Source organism: Theropithecus gelada, chromosome 3, assembly GCF_003255815.1.
Source record: "Theropithecus gelada isolate Dixy chromosome 3, Tgel_1.0, whole genome shotgun sequence".
In the NCBI taxonomy this organism is placed as follows: Eukaryota; Metazoa; Chordata; class Mammalia; order Primates; family Cercopithecidae; genus Theropithecus; species Theropithecus gelada.
Window position 1 is genome coordinate 158,445,763 of NC_037670.1, and position 17,787 is coordinate 158,463,549.

The following is a 17,787-nucleotide window of genomic DNA, read 5'->3' on the forward strand; positions in this document are numbered from 1 at the left end:
TAAAAAAAAAAAAAAAAAAAAAAAGATGGAATCTCACTCTATAGCCTAGTGACGCAATCTCGGCTCACTGCAACCTCCACCTCCTGGGTCCTGGTTCAAGCAATTCTCCTGCTTTAGCCTCCTTAATAGCTAGGATTACAGCCACTTGCCACCATGCCCAGCTAATTTTTGTATTTTTAATAGAGACAGTGTTTCACCATGTTGGCCAGGCTGGTCTTGAACTCCTGACCTCATGATCCACCTGCCTTGACCTCCTGAAGTGCTGGGATTACAGGCATGAGCTACCGTGCCCCGCCAGGATTTTATTCTTTTTATGGGTGAATAATATTCCATTGTGTATATCTACCACATTTTCTTCCTCCATTCATCAGTTGGTGGATATTTAGACTAGTTCTGTATTTTGGCTATGGTAAATAGTGCTGTAATAAACATGGGAGTGCAGATATCTCTTTAATACACTGATTTCCTCTCTTTTGGATATACCCAGCAGTGAGATTGCTGGCTCATATAGTAGTACTATTTTTAGTTTTTGAGGAAACTCGATGCTGTTTTCCATAATGGTTGTACTAATTTACATTCCCACCAACAATGTATGAGCGTTCTTCTTTCTCCACATCCTCACTTGCTTTGTTTTGACTTTTTTATAATAGTCATTCTCACTGGTGTGAAATGATGCCCCATTGTGGTTTTGATTTGCAGTTTCCTAATGATTAGTGATGTTAAGCATTTTTTTTTTTTCATATACCTGTTGGCCATTTGTATGTCTTCTTTTGAGAAATGTCTATTCAGGTCTTTTGCCCATTTTTAAAATCAGATTGCTTATTGTTTTTTTGTTTTTGTTTTTGCTATTGAAGCTGTTTGAGTCCCTTATATATTCTGGTTATTAATCCCTTGCCAGGTATATAGTTGGAAAATAATTTGCTTTATTATATAGGTTGTCTCTTCACTTTGTTGATTGTTTCCTTTGCTTTGTAGAAGCTTTTGTGGCTTGGTGTAATCCCATTTGTTTATTTTTGCTTTTGTTGCCTGCACTTTTGAGGTCTTACCCAAAAATCTTTGCTCATACCAATGTCCTGTAGCATTTCTCCAATACTTTTTTCTAGTAGTTTCATAGTTTTTAGGTCTTACATTTAAATCTTTAATCTATTTTCAGTTGTTTTTTAAATAAGTTAAAAAATGAGCATCTAGTTTCATTCTTAGGCATACAGATAGCCAGTTTTCCCAGTGCCATTTATTAAAGAAACTGTCTTTTCCCTAATGTGTGTTCTTGGTGCCTTTGTCAAAATGAATTGGCTGTTAAGTGTGTGAGTTTATTTCTGGGTTCTCTATTCTGTTTCATTGGTCTGTGTGTCTGTTTTTTATGCCAACACCATGCTGTTTGGGTTACCATAGCTTTGTAGTGCAATTTGAAATCAAAGTAGTGTGATGCCTTCAGCTTTCTTCTTTTTGCTCAGGATTGCTTTAACTATTCTGGGTTGTTTGTGGTTCCATTTGAATTTTACGATTTTTTCTTTCTATTTCTGTGAAGAACATCATTGGTATTTTGATAGGGATTACACTGAATCTGTAGGTTGCTTTGGGTACTACAGACATTTCAATAATATTAATTGTTTCAATCCAGGAGTGTAGATATCTTTCCATTTTGTGTGTGTGTCTTCAATTTCTTTCATCAGTGATTTATAGTTTTCCTTGTAGATGTCTTTTACTTTGATTAAATTTATTCCTAGGTTTTTCTTATTGTAAATTGGATTTTTTTCTTGATTTCTTTGGTGGATCGATTGCTGTTAGCATCTAGAAATGCTACTGGATTTTTATTTTGTTTTGTTTTGTTTTGTTTTTTTGATACAGGGTCTAGCGCTGTTGCCCAGGCTAGAATGCAGTGATGCAATCTTGGCTCACCACAACCTCTGCCTCCCAGGCTCAAGTGATCCTCCCACCTCAGCCTCCTGAGTAGCTGAGATTACAGGCACCTGCCACTATGCCTGGATAATTTTTGTATTTTTAGTAAAGACAGTGTTTCACCTTGTTAGCCAGGTTGGTCTCTAACCCCTGGTCTCAAGTGATCTGCGCGCCTCCGGCTCCCAAAGTGCTGGGATTCCAGGCATGGGCCACCGCGCCCGGCCTGATTTTTGTATGTGGATTTTGTATCCTGCAACTGTACTAAATTCATTTACCTGTCCTAAGAGTTTTTGGGTGGAGGCTTTAGGATTTTCTAAATATAAGATCATGTCATTTGCAAACAAGGATAATTTGATTTCTTCCTTTCTAGCTTAGATGCTGTTTCTTTCTTTATCTTACCTAATTGCTCTAGCTAGGATTCCAGTACTTTGTTGAATAAAAGTGGTGAAAGTGGGCATTATTGTCTTACTCCAGAACTTAGTGTAAGGCTTTCAATTTTTCCCCATTCAGTATGATACTAGCTCTGGGCCTGTCATAGATGGCCTTTATCATGTTGAGTTATGTTCCTTCTATACCCAATTTCTTGAGAGTTTTGATCATGAAGGGATGTTGAATTTTATCAAGAGCTTTTTCTGGCATCTATTGAAATGATCATATGATTTTTATCCTTTATTCTGTTGATGTGATATATCACATTTATTGATTTGCATATGTTGAACCATCTTTTCATCCCTAGGATGAATCCCACTTGATCACTGTGAATGATATTTTTAATGTGTTGTCAAATTCTATTTGCTAGCACTTTGTTGAGGATTTTTGCATTTATATTCATCAGGGATATTGGCCTGTAGTTTTCTTTTTTGTTGTTTCGTTTTGTCTAGTTTTGGTATCAGTGAACAATATGTTCTTTTGTTTTCCTGTCAAATTATGAGTTGTAGAATTGGCTCAATGTTACGTGAGTTTTAGGGCAATTACAGTGAAAGAAAAGTATTCAAGAGAGTTGAGGTTTATGGTCAAAGAGTAGCTCAGGGGATCAACCATGCAATTCATGCTGAGGGTCCTAAGAGGGACTTTTTCTACCAGGAGAAAATGAGGGGATTACAGCATTAAAGTTATAATGGAAATGAGGGTGAGAGAGAGTTGAAAGAAGAAAAGTTTTTGATCTGAGAATATGATATTAGAATTTAAAATTTCAGAGACTGAAAACAGGATTTAATTTTGTAGCAAGTTATTAATATTTTTTTTGATTTGCAGTGATTTAAAGAGGTGTTTGTTTTTCTAATATAGCAAAAAGTCTGAAGTCAAGCAATAGCTCCTTTTGGCCAATGGTTAAACAATACTTAGTCCAGCACCTCTCTGATTCTTGGTCTTTTCCTCTCAATAGCAAGGTGATGCAACTTCAGGTACTTCAGTCAAATCAGAAAAGTGGGGAAAGTGGGAGCAAGTGGTGGCACCAGCCTCAATTCTCCTTTTATCGGGGAAAACAAAAGACTTCCCAATAGCCACAAAAGACTCTACTTAGGGGGCCAGTGGACAGATATGATACATGGTCACCTCTAGCAACAAACAGGGCTGGGATTATAAATATTTAGCTTTCCAGAATCTGTAGTGGAGTGAGCAAAGGAGAGAATGAAATTGGAAGTAGCTGCTGGTTCACCAAAAAAAGCAGTGTCTGCTCCAAAGACCAATGTTCGGCTTCCTTTTATGGAATAATGTTTATGTAGTACAGAAAGCCAAAATCATCCTGCCACAAACAGCTAACTAGGTGACTTAAAGATTCATGCTTTATGATGTTCCCCTCCCTGTGTCCATGTGTTCTCATTGTTCAGCTCCCACTTCTGAGTGAGAACATGAGGTATTTGGTTTTATGTTACTGTGTTAGTTTGCTGAGGATGATGGTTTCCAGCTTCGTTGATGTCCCTGCAAAGGACATGAACTCATTCTTTTTTATGGCTGCATAGTATTCTGTGGTGTATATGTGCCATGCCTGTCAAGGGGAGGAGGGCAAGGGAAGGGAGAGCTTTGGGAGAAATACCTAATGCATGTGGAGGCTTAAAATCTAGATGACGGGTTGATAGGTGCAGCAAACCACCATGGCACATGTATACCTATGTAACAAACCTGCACGTTCAGCACATGTATCCCAGAACTTAAAGTAAACTTAAAGTAAAATAAAAATAAAAGATGGCATGCTTTATGCAGTGGTCATAGGAGGAACAAAGATACTAAGAATGATCTGATGTCACCCATCCCTAGTATTAGAAAAACAGCTCAGAGTGCATATCTTCATAAAGCGATCAAGCACTAACATATTTAAAGTCCAATATGTGTGTTCTCTGCTGATATGAAGAGCAATACTGGAGATAAATATACAATGTAGCCTCTTAAAGGGTATGTATGGGGTGTGTGTGTGTGTGTGTGTGTGTGTCTAGTAATCTCATACCTTAACTGTAACCTCCCAAGCAGATTGTGTTAGCAATCTTTTTTATAGATTTTCTTTTGACACTGAAGATCTAGTTAATGGCTTTTGTGTTGTCTTTGTTTGCCATGCTTAGTATTTCTTTGCTCAGTATATTCCTTCTTGTTAAGAAAACTGTGTAAATTTCAGTAAGCCCTGAGGAGCTCACAAGCCAGCTTTCTAGTAGAGCTCTGGGCATAATTTTTCATGTTGCTTTAATAAAATGTTACATTTTTGCCATAGATTACAGTCAAGTGAAATGTACAGTGTGCTGTTACCTGAAACTACTTTTTACCTCACTCATTCTAAGTTTTACCTCAGCAGCTAATCTGCCATAGACTTACTCAACTTAGATATTTCTTAATTTGTAATTTGACAGTGGTTAATTGCCACATGATAAAATTACGTATTTATAAAATAGGAAAGGGGAATTTTTAAAGTTTCTTGGCGGGATTTGTCCAGAATGCCTTTGATGGAATTTGGTCGATTAGTATATCTTTGGACCTCAGACTAGGAGTGAGACTTCAAAGTCCAATTTCTGCCTCTTCTCATTGACACAAGATAACTCTCCATGCTACAGTCACTGTCACCCCATAGAGGAATTGAAGGGCTGAAAAGCCCTAAAATGTTTTTAAATATTACAGTTGTATAGTTGCTTTCCTCTAGCCTGTTCCATGAAAACATTGCAAAAGCAGTGACCTTGCCTTGCGATCAAACAACATGATTAACGCTAACGTTAGAGAAGAGATGCAATGTCATACATCTAGGCTTCAGCAGATCAAGTTAGTAAACATCTAGAATGATACCAAGGCTGGCAATAATTTAAAGTCTGCATTGCTACATTCCCTTCCTCCTCACCCATCAGTTCCCTTGAACAACATTCTTTTTTTTATTTTTGTTCATGTTTGCCATGTTATTTTTACTTATTACAATCTTGTTCCACAGAGGAGAACTTAGCCTTACATATTATAAGCCTGGATTGTCTATCCAAGCCGTTTTCTGGACTTAGCAAAGTTTAGGAATGGATACAGTGCTGAAAGGTCGTAAGTGCAGACAATACATACTATAGCAAGACGTTGGCTCTCTACCCTATAAGGTGAATGACCTTCTGAGTTAGTGTTGCCTCACCAATTCCCATATTCCCTAAGTCCAGAGCACCTCTTTCTTCCAAAGGACTCTCTGAAAAAGAGAAGGATTTTCATACAGAAAAGCCAAACATATCAGAAATTGAATAAGGATGGATGGAATTATTTTGTAAGTATACTGTTGCTGTAATAAATCAAAGACCTAACCTGAAAAAATCACTTGCTAAAGAAGAAGAATAATTGCTTATGTTTCTTGCTTATATTAAGTTTTATACGTTGTTATTCTAAGTGTTTCACCTACATTAATTCATTTAACCCCATGATATAGATACTATTACCCTCACTTTACAAAATAAAAGAATAAGGCAGAGAAAATTTGAATAATTAGCTCTTGGTCACATAAAGGAAATGTTGGAGCCAGGACTTAAAGCCAAACTTTGGGGCTCCAGAGAGCTAAGGAAACCTTTGAATGAGATTACCAAATTGTTGGTTGGTAATCTTTGAGAAATTGTGGGGAAATGGGGATACAATAGAAGTTTAGAGATAAACAAATGTTTTTTATTTTTGTTCAGCATTTCTTTGAAGAAAATGTCTAAGTGGTGCTAAATATTTTAATAAATTGGTTTGGAAATATATAGAAGGTAGCTTTATCAAATTTTCCAGAAAGACCTTTTTAGGACTTTTAGTTGGCCATAAGCTATATATGAGCTGAAGTGGAATATAGCACACTACCACTTCCACCTCCCAGAATTTAGGGAGGTGTAAAGCATCATGGCATCTAGAAAAAGGGAACTGATCATTCTGTCTAGACTGGTCAGCCCTTTCTGTAGTATTTATTCTGTTTTGTCCTGAGTTCTACATTTCAAGGGAAATAGAGGAAAATTCGAATGTTTTGGTAGGTAAATTTTGAGAATTATAAAATGATTTAATTCAATCATTAGAAGAATGGGTAAAGAACTGTGGACATTCCACCTACAAAAGGGAAGACTTCAAGGAAGCCAAAAGAGGTATCTTCAATACTTGTAGTACTGACACATGTGGGATTGCAAAGTTAGGTAAAATTAGAGCCAATGATTAGAAGTTAATGGAGGCAGATATTGGCTTGATGTAAGATGGTCAAATCTTTCGGAGATGGAACAGGCTGCCTCGAAAGGTATTAAGTTTCCCTTCACCAGCATTTGTGTAAGTGTGCAACCAGAATGTGGACAGCCACTTGAAGGTGCACAGAAGACGGAGGCACAGAGCAGGTGGTTGGGCCACATGATAGTGGAGGCCTCTTCCAACTCTGAGGTTCTCTTTCTGTAGGTTGGTGCAAAAGTAATTAGGGTTTTTGCCATTGAAAGTAATGGCAAAAGCCACAATGACTTTTGCACCAACCTAAATATTATTCTCTGAGTTGATTCAAGATAAGCCACTGAGCTTCTATGTGTAATCAAATATAGAAACAGTCTATCATCTTGGACTTCTAATGCTGCCAACACTAGTGTTACCCAAACTAGTAAAAACAACAAGATGAACAGCAAAATAATGTCATTTCAAAAAAATCTGTAGGCATCTAATGAAATGACTGGTGTTTTATCCTTACCTTTCAGTGCTTTCTCCTGCTCAAGACAGCCACACGAACACGGATCTCCCCCCAGTGTCAGAGCAGATCATGCAGACTCTCAGTGAACTTGCCAAATCGTTCCAGGATATGGCTGACCGCTGCTTGCTGGTCTTACATCTGGAAGTGAGGTATGATACAGCCAAGCCCAGGACCTTGCAATTTGAATGCACTGTGGTTCATAAATCACTTACTTATTTCCAGGGAGTATCACCATAATTTCTGGCTCATATTATTGATGTTATCCCTTTTTACGCTGAAAGTTATTTTTAGCCATATTCAGTGACTGAGCGCATGGTGTATTTTGAGTGTGGTAATTCAGAGCTGGCATGGTCTATGAAATCAGGTCACCTGGATTGAAATGTCACTATCAGCTGGCTAGGCGATCGTTGGCCAGTTAATTCACTTTACAAACCGCGGTTTCCTTATTTTAAAAATGGAAATGGTAGTTTCTAACTTATAGAGATTTTATAAATGGAATAATAATTAGCACAATGCCAGACACAAAGTAAGTGCTCAAAATATGGTAGCTTTGCTATTGTGGTGACTTTATTGTGATTCATATTTTCACTAAAGTGCTCTGCTAGTCAAGAAGGGAGTCACGTTGGAAAAAGTAGAGGGAAAGAAGTAAAAGAATTATACTAATATATTTTAGTTAACCCAGTATATCTAAAACAGCATTTCAATAGGCAATCAACAGAAGTGATTGAGGTATTCAGCATTTTCCTTTGCGCTAAGCTTTTGAAAGTGCCCATTTATACTTACAGCACATCACAATGTGGACTGGCCACATTTTAAGTGCCTGGTAGCTACATGTACCCAGTACTAGCATACTGGGCAGTTGCCAAGAGTGGCTGGGGCTGACTAGGAATGGGATTTTTTTTCTTTAAGATAAAATGGTCGAAAGAAATGTGACAAAGTAACAAGAATGATCCATCTGTGCAAAGACCCGGAGGAAGAGAGTTTCAGACAGAGGGAGGCACACTAACAAAGGTCTTGAGACAAAAATCAAGCTTGGTTTTTGTCTCAAGAGCAGAGAGGAGGCTGATATGCTTGTAGGCTGATGAACAAGCTGGGTGGGGAGGACTGAAAAAATAAGGCACAGGAGACAGGCTAGAGCCCAGTCCTGTGGAGTCATGAAGCCTGACACATTACAGGGTCTTAGAGACCAAGTGAATCATTCAGATGTCACAGAAGCCATGGAAGGGTTTTAAGAAAGGGAAAGATACCAATTAATTAACATTTTTTAAAGGTCACTCTGGCTGTTGTATGGAAAAGGGATTGCAGGGAAAAATACGAATGGAAGCAGGGTGACCAGTTGAGACCAGCTCTGAGCATCAAGGTGACAGAGGTGGAGGTATGAGAAGTGTAGGATTTGGGACACATGCTGAAGGTAGAGCTAATGAAGTTTGTTGATAGATCGTATTGGAAACAGGGGCTGGTGCAATGAGAGGAAAGACTCAAGGAAAACCACTAGTTTGGGGCCAGAGCAACTGTGTGGATGCTGGTGCCATTAACTGAGGGGAGAAATACTGAGAGAGGAGAAGGGTTGAGGAGAATGGCAGCAATCAAGCCTGCCATGTAGAGATGTTCAGTTTGAGATGCTTATTAAACAACTAGGTAGCAATGTCCAAACATCAGGACCAGAAAGTGCATGGTGTGGTAACACATTCTGTTCTGTATTGCTTTGGAACATGGTTAACATTGATAGACTATTTTTCTTTTCATTTGAAGTCTTTACTAGATTTAGGGTTTAAAAATGTAAATAGGACTTTGTTTGATAGGTGACCCTTGGGAATATGTTTGGACTCCAGTTAGAACTTGGATTTATTTCCATGGTGACTCCTTGTGTGTGCTACTTGCTTTTTATCCTTCTTCATTACCATTGCCCAGTGAGTTACCTCCTTATTGCTTGTGAGAGCCTTGTGAGTGGAACAAGAAAAGTTAACATTGCAGATTTAGAATCTGCTACTCAGCTTTATTCCTGATGTTATTTCTCACATTAATCTGTCCAGAAATAAAGCTCTTTCTATATATTTTCTGATTTGTTTTACAATAATTTACAGATTTGGTATCTCTTTATTTACAAGTGGACAGTGAAATAAATCAGGTGTCTTCTGTGAATAAATATATGCAATAGATGGAAGGAAATGAAAAACACCAAGTAATATTCTAGTGCTGCTGTTACCTGAGTTACAAAGGAAAACAAGGGAATACCAAATTAGTTACTATCACAACTCCTGGTATTTATACTATTGATTGTGTGCTTATATGTGTTCTACATTCAGAATTGTCTACTTATGTGTAGTTAATTCCAAGTGGGATATTTGTAACACATTTGAGTAAGATCTTTTAAGTCCTTAACCCCTATTTCTGCCCTTTTGATACATCTTGGCAATACTCTTCTTAATACTGAACATGCTTTAGTCATTAATTTATAAGAAACTATACAGTGCTATAACACCAGTTGCTGTATCTTCTTCAACATTAGTCTAAAAACAGAAAAACGTCATTTTTAATAATGAATATTTTAAAAGACTGAATTTTAGAGCCCTGGATGTAGAATTATCTTTCCTTGAATTTAACTCAGAACACAAAACATGGGATTTTTTTAAATTAAATTTCCCCACTTCCTTGTATAACATGGTTCCAACACTCAGGTTGCTTTCTTGTAAGTGTGCTTCATTTCATCTTTGTTCCTTTTAAAGTAAGGTACATACAACTAGCAGAATATGCCACATAAGGCTCGGATAGTGAATGTAGACACACTTACTGTGTCCCGGTCATGTTAACAATTTTTTTCAGTTTGCACAGTGATGACACAAAATGAATAAGACAGATTTCATGCCACTCTAGTATAATAACGCTAGAATAGAGCTGTCTGCTAAGTGCTCTGGGGGCATGACTGTGGAAGAGACCATCAAACAGCTCTTCCAGGTGTGGCTTGTTCATTGTGATGGCTGGCCCCGAAACCTAATATCGTGCTGTATATTAGGTGCTCAGTAAAAATGTGATTAAGAATTAGCTGGTTGGAAACCAAACCCAGATAAAGTAAGTGCTACTTTACCAAACAAAACCTGTTGTCTTTAAAGAAACGAATTGGTTTGCAGTTTCTGTTTTTACACAGTAGTCCACTTGTAAGTCCACTGAATTATCTTAAGAGGTACAGAGGCTGTGTGGCCAACATGATTCTCATCAACTAATATTTGTTTTGTTCCCATCCTGCTGTAAAAAAGGAATTAGAGCTTAGGCCCAGTTGTCCAGCAGCTGGTGTGGTGAAAAAGTGGCTGATTAGCTCCTGTCTCTGGCACTTTTAGCCAAGAAATCACTGAGATAAGAGTACAGATAGAAGAAAAAAATTCATGGAAAAAAGTAATGAGATATGCCAGCAAAAAGTCCAGAACAACTTCAGATGCCAAAAACTGGTCTTGTTCCCCAAAATATCTTTATATCCATAGCACATATTTTTCTTTGATATTATTAAAGTTCAAACCAAAAAACTGTTTTCAAATCCCACGCAGTCTGTGTTGAATGATCCATCTAAGGAGTGTTTGACATTTTACCTGTGTCATTGTGGTTCACATTTTAACCACCAGGCAGCCCCCTTCCACAGTACAAAGCATAAAGCAAATGGTACCCCCAAGAGACGAAAGACATGGTGAGTCCATTAAAAACTGTTGAGGTTTGTTTTTTCTGTTTGAACTTTAGAAGAAGAAAATTAAGTTGCCATTTGAGTCCGAGATGCCAAGAATGTCACCTTTATCAGCTGATTTTTCTCACCATCAGGAGGGCTCTAAGTAGGTTCAACAGCAACTGTCTATCACTGTTGGGATCCTAAGTGTGCACTCTCTGAAAATCATCCACCCCACTGTGTAATCAGCAGTGTTTGCAGAATACATTAATGTCAAAGTCATACTAAGGTCCGCAACAACAGGCCAGAATTTAAATTTAAAAAAATACTTGATTTGAATTTGGCATTAGCTGATGACTATTTTAATTTCTTTCTTTTTTTTTTTAATCTCTAATCACTTGGGAAGAAGATAATACCTTAAAGAAAGGTTGTATGTCTTCTCTCCCAATAGCTTCAGGATCTCATAAGCTCTCACCTCCAGTTCCTAAGAATTTCCTAACTAGTCGCTCTACTTCCAGTTGCTTCCATTCTCTGCTATTAATCCACTCGTATACTGTGCCAGAGTGATCTTGCCAAAGCTTAGGTCTGATTATATTATTCACCTCTTAAAATCCTCCCAAGGCTCCCTGTGGCTTCTAGGATAAAGGCCTGATTCCCTACATGGCCTTCAGAGCCTTGCTGACCTGGCCCGTGCCCATCTCCCCAAGCTCGTGGCATGCCTGTAATGTCGGATCTGTGTGCATCTGAAAAGAACTACTCACCAGTCCTCAGACCATCCTGCATTTATAGTCTCATGCTATTTTACATGGTCTTCTCATTGCCTGGAGTCATAATATCTGTCATTTACTTTAAAAATACTTTAGCGTAGATGCTTTAATTTTATTCAACTTCTTTGAAAATAAAGTTAAAAATAAAATTTAAACTTTATTTAAATTTCAACCACAGTAGCAATCAGTGCCCTAGTCATGAATCCCATTCCAGAGTTGGTCAACTTTCATTCTGTCAGAAAGATCACGTTCCAGAGGAGGCTGCAACCAGTGCCATTACTGGTGTTCTTATCAAAATTATACATTTGTGCCAATTAGTACATGAATGTCAGAATGAGTTTTTATTGGTGAAATTAGTTATTAGTTAATTAGTAACTGTTAAGATAAGCATCTATCAGTAAAAATGAGCAGTAGTCAAGATATTTGGATTCTCTTGGATGAACTGCTTTTAAGAATATAACACATCCCATATAAAAGTTAGCTTAAAATGGATCATTCAACTAAATGTAAAATCTAAAACTCTAAAACTTCTAGAAGAAAACATAGGAAAAAATTTTTATCATTTTATTTAGGCAGAGATTTCTGAAATATGACACTGAAAGTACCATCCAAAAAGAAAAAAGTTATAAGTTGAACTTCATCAAAATTAAAACCATTTTTGATAGACATTGTCAAGATTAAAATACAACCAAAAGACCAGGAGAAAATATTTGCAAAATGCATATCTGATAAAGGACTTGTATCCAGAATATATAATGAACTCTCAAAACTTAAGAAAACAAAAAACCCAATTTTTAAAACAGGGCAAATGATTTGAACAGATATTTCATCAAAAATATATGTACAGAAAATAAGGACATGAGAATATGCTCAACATCATTCGTCATTAGGAAAATGCAAATTAAAACCACAGTGAGATACTGCTCTACATCTATTGGGATGACCAAAAATTTTTCTTTAAAACTGGCAACACCAAGTACTGATGAGGATGTGGAACAACTGGAACTTTTGTATACTGCCAGTAAGAAAGCAAAATGGCACAGCTCCTTTGGAAAGCAATTTGGTAGTTTCTTACAAAAGTAAACATACGCTTACCATATGATCCAGCAGTCTCACTTCTAGGTATTTATCCAAGAGAAATAAATGCAAAGTTATATGCACACAAAAATGTGTACATGAAGTAGCTTTATCCACAACCACCTAAATCTGGAAAGAATCTAAATATTAGTGGGTGAATAGATAATCTGTGGGACATCCAATTCAGTGGAAGGCTACCCAGCAAAAAAAAGTAATGAACAACATAGATGAATCTCAAATGCTTTCTGCTAAGTGAAAAAGCCAAACTCAAAAGACTACATACTGTATGATTCCATTTATATGGCATCCTGGAAAAGACAACTGTAGAGGCAGAAAAATAGATCAGTGGTTGCCAAAGGTTTGGGAGTTGAGTGGGGATTGACTATAAACGGACACAGAGAATTTTGGAGATGTTTGTGTTCTATAATTTGGTTCTGGTGGTGGTTATACAATTTTACATGTTTGTTAAAACTAATAGAACTGTACACTAGAAGGGGGGAGTTTTACTGTTTGTAAATTATTTCTCAATAAACCTGACTATAAGTAAAGAAAGATGACAGGCAAAGCATGGTCGCATCATTAGAGATAATAATGCCCTAGGCTTTTGCAGCCATTCATTTAGGAATATTTCTTATTACTTGATGCCAATTGTAAAGGTAACAGAACATGGACCCTGGATTATGTCATCATGTCTTACCTCCAGTGAACCTTCCATGCAAGGTCAGACAGAGCACCTAAAATGACAGTTAGGACTAGAGTGGGCTTACAAAACAGCCTGTCTGAACTCTGCCTGCCAAGGGATACTGTTGGTTTGGGTTGTTTGTTTTTTTTTTTTTTTCTAGGGTGGGGGATTCAAAATAAATACCTGCATGTAGGGCAGAATTTGGACTGAAACACACTCTGATTACAACTTTAAAAGGCTGTGTTGGTGCAGCCAATCCATACCCACCTCAGACTTCTTCAGCAGCTACTAATATCTGCCAAAAAGAACCTGAGAATTGTGTGTGACCAGACTGACACAGGCCATTTTCACACAGAAATGCCCTCCTTCCTCAAGCTGTCAGATAGGTTCTGTGAGACTCAAACATCACCTTCCGTCAGGACCCTTTCCTGATACCCCATGGCACGTTTCCATGGCACACTGTGTAGATGTGCTTGGAGTGAGGTGCTGTTCTCTCTTAGTCATTTTCTTAATCTGCCCCACTAGGCTGTGGGTCTTTAAGGATATAAACTGTCTTATATTTCCAGGGCCTAGCACAATTTCTTACAAATTCATAGAGGTTACGTACGTGATTTACTTAACTAATACGTTATCATTAATAAATATAAGACTAGTGATGACAGCCAATACTTACTATGCACGCCATTTGTGCCAGACACTGCTATACATAACACTTAATATGTAGTAGTAGTATAATCACAGCACCCTATGAGGCAGCTGTTGTTTTTACCCTCATTTAATGGATGAGGAAACCGAGGGATAGAGAAATAAAGTAACTTGCCTAAAGTTATATAGCTGGTGACTGAAGCCAAAGTAGTCTCCTTACACTTTTAAGATCTGTAAACTCTGCCTCTCATCTTCATTGCAACAGTATCTGTTGAAAATTACAATGCTTTTCACACTATATCTACAACCCTGGCATTGAAAAGAATTTTAGAACTCCTTACCAACACTGTATGGATTAAACAAGCAATGATCATAGCAGCCAGCTTGCCCCAGATCACTCAGTTGTTCTATAGAATAACTAAGATGGCTTTCTGGTTAAAAGAGGGGAGGGTGTTTACGTTAAAACATACAAGGCCACAGCTGCTTCATATTAAGTGTAGAGCATAGTGTCTGGCACAAATAGAGTACAGAGTTAAGCGTTGGCTATCATCGCTAGTCTTACATTTATTAATAATAATTTAGTAGTTATTTTGGTGCTGTGTCCCAAGATCACTGCCCTCCCTGGAAAGATTTATTAGTAACTGCTCTCCTCATCTCTCTCTTTTTCAGGGTTCACTGTTTCCACTATCTCATCCCTCTTGCAAAGGAGGGGAACTATGCCATTGTGGCTAATGTGGAAAGTATGGATTATGACCCCCTGGTGGTCAAGCTCAACAAAGATATCAGCGCCATTGAAGAGGCCATGAGTGCCAGCCTACAGCAGCACAAGTTCCAGTATATCTTTGAAGGTCAGGCCCTGCTTCTGTCTCCGGGAGTTGGGGAGGAAGAAAGGACGAAGGTTTTCCTGGTTTTCTGTATTACTGAAGTTGAAGACTTGTAGAAAAGAGTTGTTTGTTTGCTTGCTTGTTTGAACTAAATCTGCAATACCTAGCCTCTTTGTGTGTGACTAGGTAGACAACAATATGGCCGCCATCTGCTCCTCGTTGATAAGGAGATTTAATCCAAGATAAGGCAGATGGCTGCCTCCCTGACATGCCACTCATGAGATTTGAGAGAATGTGCAGACTGGGCCACAAATTAACTCAAGAGGAGCTTATGAAAGGAAAAAAAAAAGCACACATACACAATGAGGAGAGAATCCTGAAAGATCACTCATTGGCTAAAATTATCACTGGAACGGGAAGTTTTCTCACAGAATGTTATAATCATCTGGAAAGAACAGAAGCCTCTGATTAGCAGCAATTTTTAGGAAGGATATGTCCATAAATGCCTCCAAGGGGGCAGGCCAGGAAGGGTGTGAGAGACAGGAAGTACCATCTAAAGACATTACGCTTCACAATTTTGAAAAAATGTGATGGCACCCAAATAATTTTTCATGATGAATTTCACCCAGAGGACCCCTGTTAGGATTTCACATTATGTTCCCTTGGTCCATGTTTTGGTTTGTTTATGTGAAAACTTGTATCTGTGTTCTCACAGAATTAAACTAGTATTTTTTAAAACAACTAAGAAGGTACATTGTCCAAAGGATTGTGGCAAACTGACAATACATGGCCAATGTTTGCTTTATGAAAGTTATATTCTTGCAAATTTGGACCCCCCCAAAATCCAGTCCTTAAATATATATGGAGTTATAAAGAGATGTGTTCTCTTGGGGTATATCTCTCAAAGACTTGAGCCAAAAAGTGTAAGTGATTAAAGGGTTAGCTGTCAGTTAACCCCATGGCACTATGAGTTTGGCGGCACCTGGAATATTCTGCAGCTTTGAGCTGCAGTGCCTACCTGAGAATTCACTTTTCTGTTATTACACCGAGTTTCCTCTTTGCTCTTGACTGTGGCTCTTCCCAGCCCCTGCATATCAACATTTGTTTTATTCCTATGACAAAATGCATTTAATGTATTTATTATAATGTATTATTATTTCTTATTCTCTACAAACAGCATACCCCTTCATTACCCAGACTTGTAGACCATGTTATATTGTGGCAGGGAAAAAAAAAAAAAAAAAAAAACCTGTACCTAAAGTTATGGACGTGAGAGAATGACACCAAAACTTGGCCTACAGAGATTTTTCATATAAATAAGTTGTCTAGCTTTAAATGTAGAATCTGCAGTTGTGTTTTTCTTTGAATAAAAACTTTTCTTCACATTCAAATAGTAGCACGTACAAGTTTGTGGTCTTGAAGCAATGTTGTGTGAGTGTAGCTGAAGTAAGACCTGAATGCATCTCCTCCCTCATTTCTACTTTCACTTTAATCAAGGGAAAACTCATTTTGAAGACACGGGGAGCCATGGACCTAAAGATAAGCCCTGCTCTCTGATCTAACCCTCAGAGTCTCGGGGAAGGGACTAGACTTCAGAACAGGAAAACAACCAATAGCAAATGGCTTGCGACTAGTCAGACCAGCTTTACGGTTCCGAGGAAAATGTCCTGCTAGCATCCAAGAATAAGAAAGAAGGAAGAAACGTTTACTGAATTCCATTTAGAATTAAAATCCAGCTTTTAAAAATAGTAACCCATATGTGCCTCACGTTGTTCTGAACCAGCGTTTCTCAACTTAATTACATGGGGTATCCTGAGGAGGACTTATTAGTTTGCTGATGTCCTGAGCTGTCCTTTGCTAAATTTCACAGACCACAAAACAACCCTCCAGATGTAAGAACAAACCACTTAGGGGGCCCCAAAATGTCCAAAGATGTCTCACGGGAAGTCAACAGTTAATGTATTATCTGCTTTGCCTTCACCCTTTGTTTCTAATTACATTTTCTCCAATTACTACTTTAGAAATACACCCATTGCCATTTTTAAGGTGTATTAGCATTATTGCCAATAACCCAGTTTTCTTTTTTTTTTTTTAAATTTATTTATTATTATTATACTTTAAGTTGTAGGGTACATGTGCATAACGTGCAGGTTTGTTACATATGTATACTTGTGCCATGTTGGTGTGCTGCACCCATCAACTCGTCATTTATATCAAGTATAACTCCCAATGCAATCCCTCCCCCCTCCCCCCTCCCCACGATAGGCCCCGGTGTGTGATGTTCCCCTTCCTGACTCCAAGTGATCTCATTGTTCAGTTCCCACCTATGAGTGAGAACATGCGGTGTTTGGTTTTCAGTTCTTGTGATAGTTTGCTAAGAATGATGGTTTCCAGCTGCATCCATGTCCCTACAAAGGACACAAACTCATCCTTTATTATGGCTGCATAGTATTCCATGGTGTATATGTGCCACATTTTCTTAATCCAGTCTGTCACTGATGGACATTTGGGTTGATTCCAAGTCTTTGCTATTGTGAATAGTGCTGCAATAAACATACGTGTGCATGTGTCTTTATAGCAGCATGATTTATAATCCTTTGGGTATATACGCAGTAATGGGATGGCTGGGTCATATGGTACATCTAGTTCTAGATCCTTGAGGAATCGCCATACTGTTTTCCATAATGGTTGAACTAGTTTACAATCCCACCAACAGTGTAAAAGTGTTCCTATTTCTCCACATCCTCTCCAGCACCTGTTGTTTCCTGACTTTTGAATGATCGCCATTCTAACTGGTGTGAGATGGTATCTCATTGTGGTTTTGATTTGCATTTCTCTGATGGCCAGTGATGATGAGCATTTTTTCATGTGTCTGTTGGTTGTATGAATGTCTTCTTTCATTTCTCAAAAGAAGACATTCATATAACCCAGTTTTCTTATTGATTTATTTTTTACTTGACAGTGTTGAAATATATTAACATTATTGCCAAGGCCCAGTTTCCTGTTGATTTTGTTTATGTAGCTTCCCAGTCAACTTTTGAGCCAAAAGTGTCCTTCTCTACTTTTCAGGAGGAAGGAGAGGCCAAACAGGTCATTTTATATGCCTGTGTTCTTCT

General features: G+C 37.9%; 1 protein-coding gene across 3 annotated transcripts in view; it reads left to right on the forward strand.

Annotated features, from left to right (window-relative positions):
• The window catches only part of EXOC4 (exocyst complex component 4), an 845,850-nt gene that overhangs the window by 767,724 nt on the left and 60,339 nt on the right, over positions 1–17,787 (forward strand). For all 3 annotated transcript variants that reach the window (XR_003118525.1, XM_025378967.1, XM_025378968.1), the window contains 2 exons: positions 7,035–7,176; positions 14,517–14,695. Coding sequence is in view for 2 of the 3 variants with exons in the window: in XM_025378967.1 (XP_025234752.1) it covers positions 7,035–7,176; positions 14,517–14,695 (321 nt within the window). In the remaining variant the exon portion in view is untranslated. The remainder of the gene's footprint in view (positions 1–7,034; positions 7,177–14,516; positions 14,696–17,787) is intronic.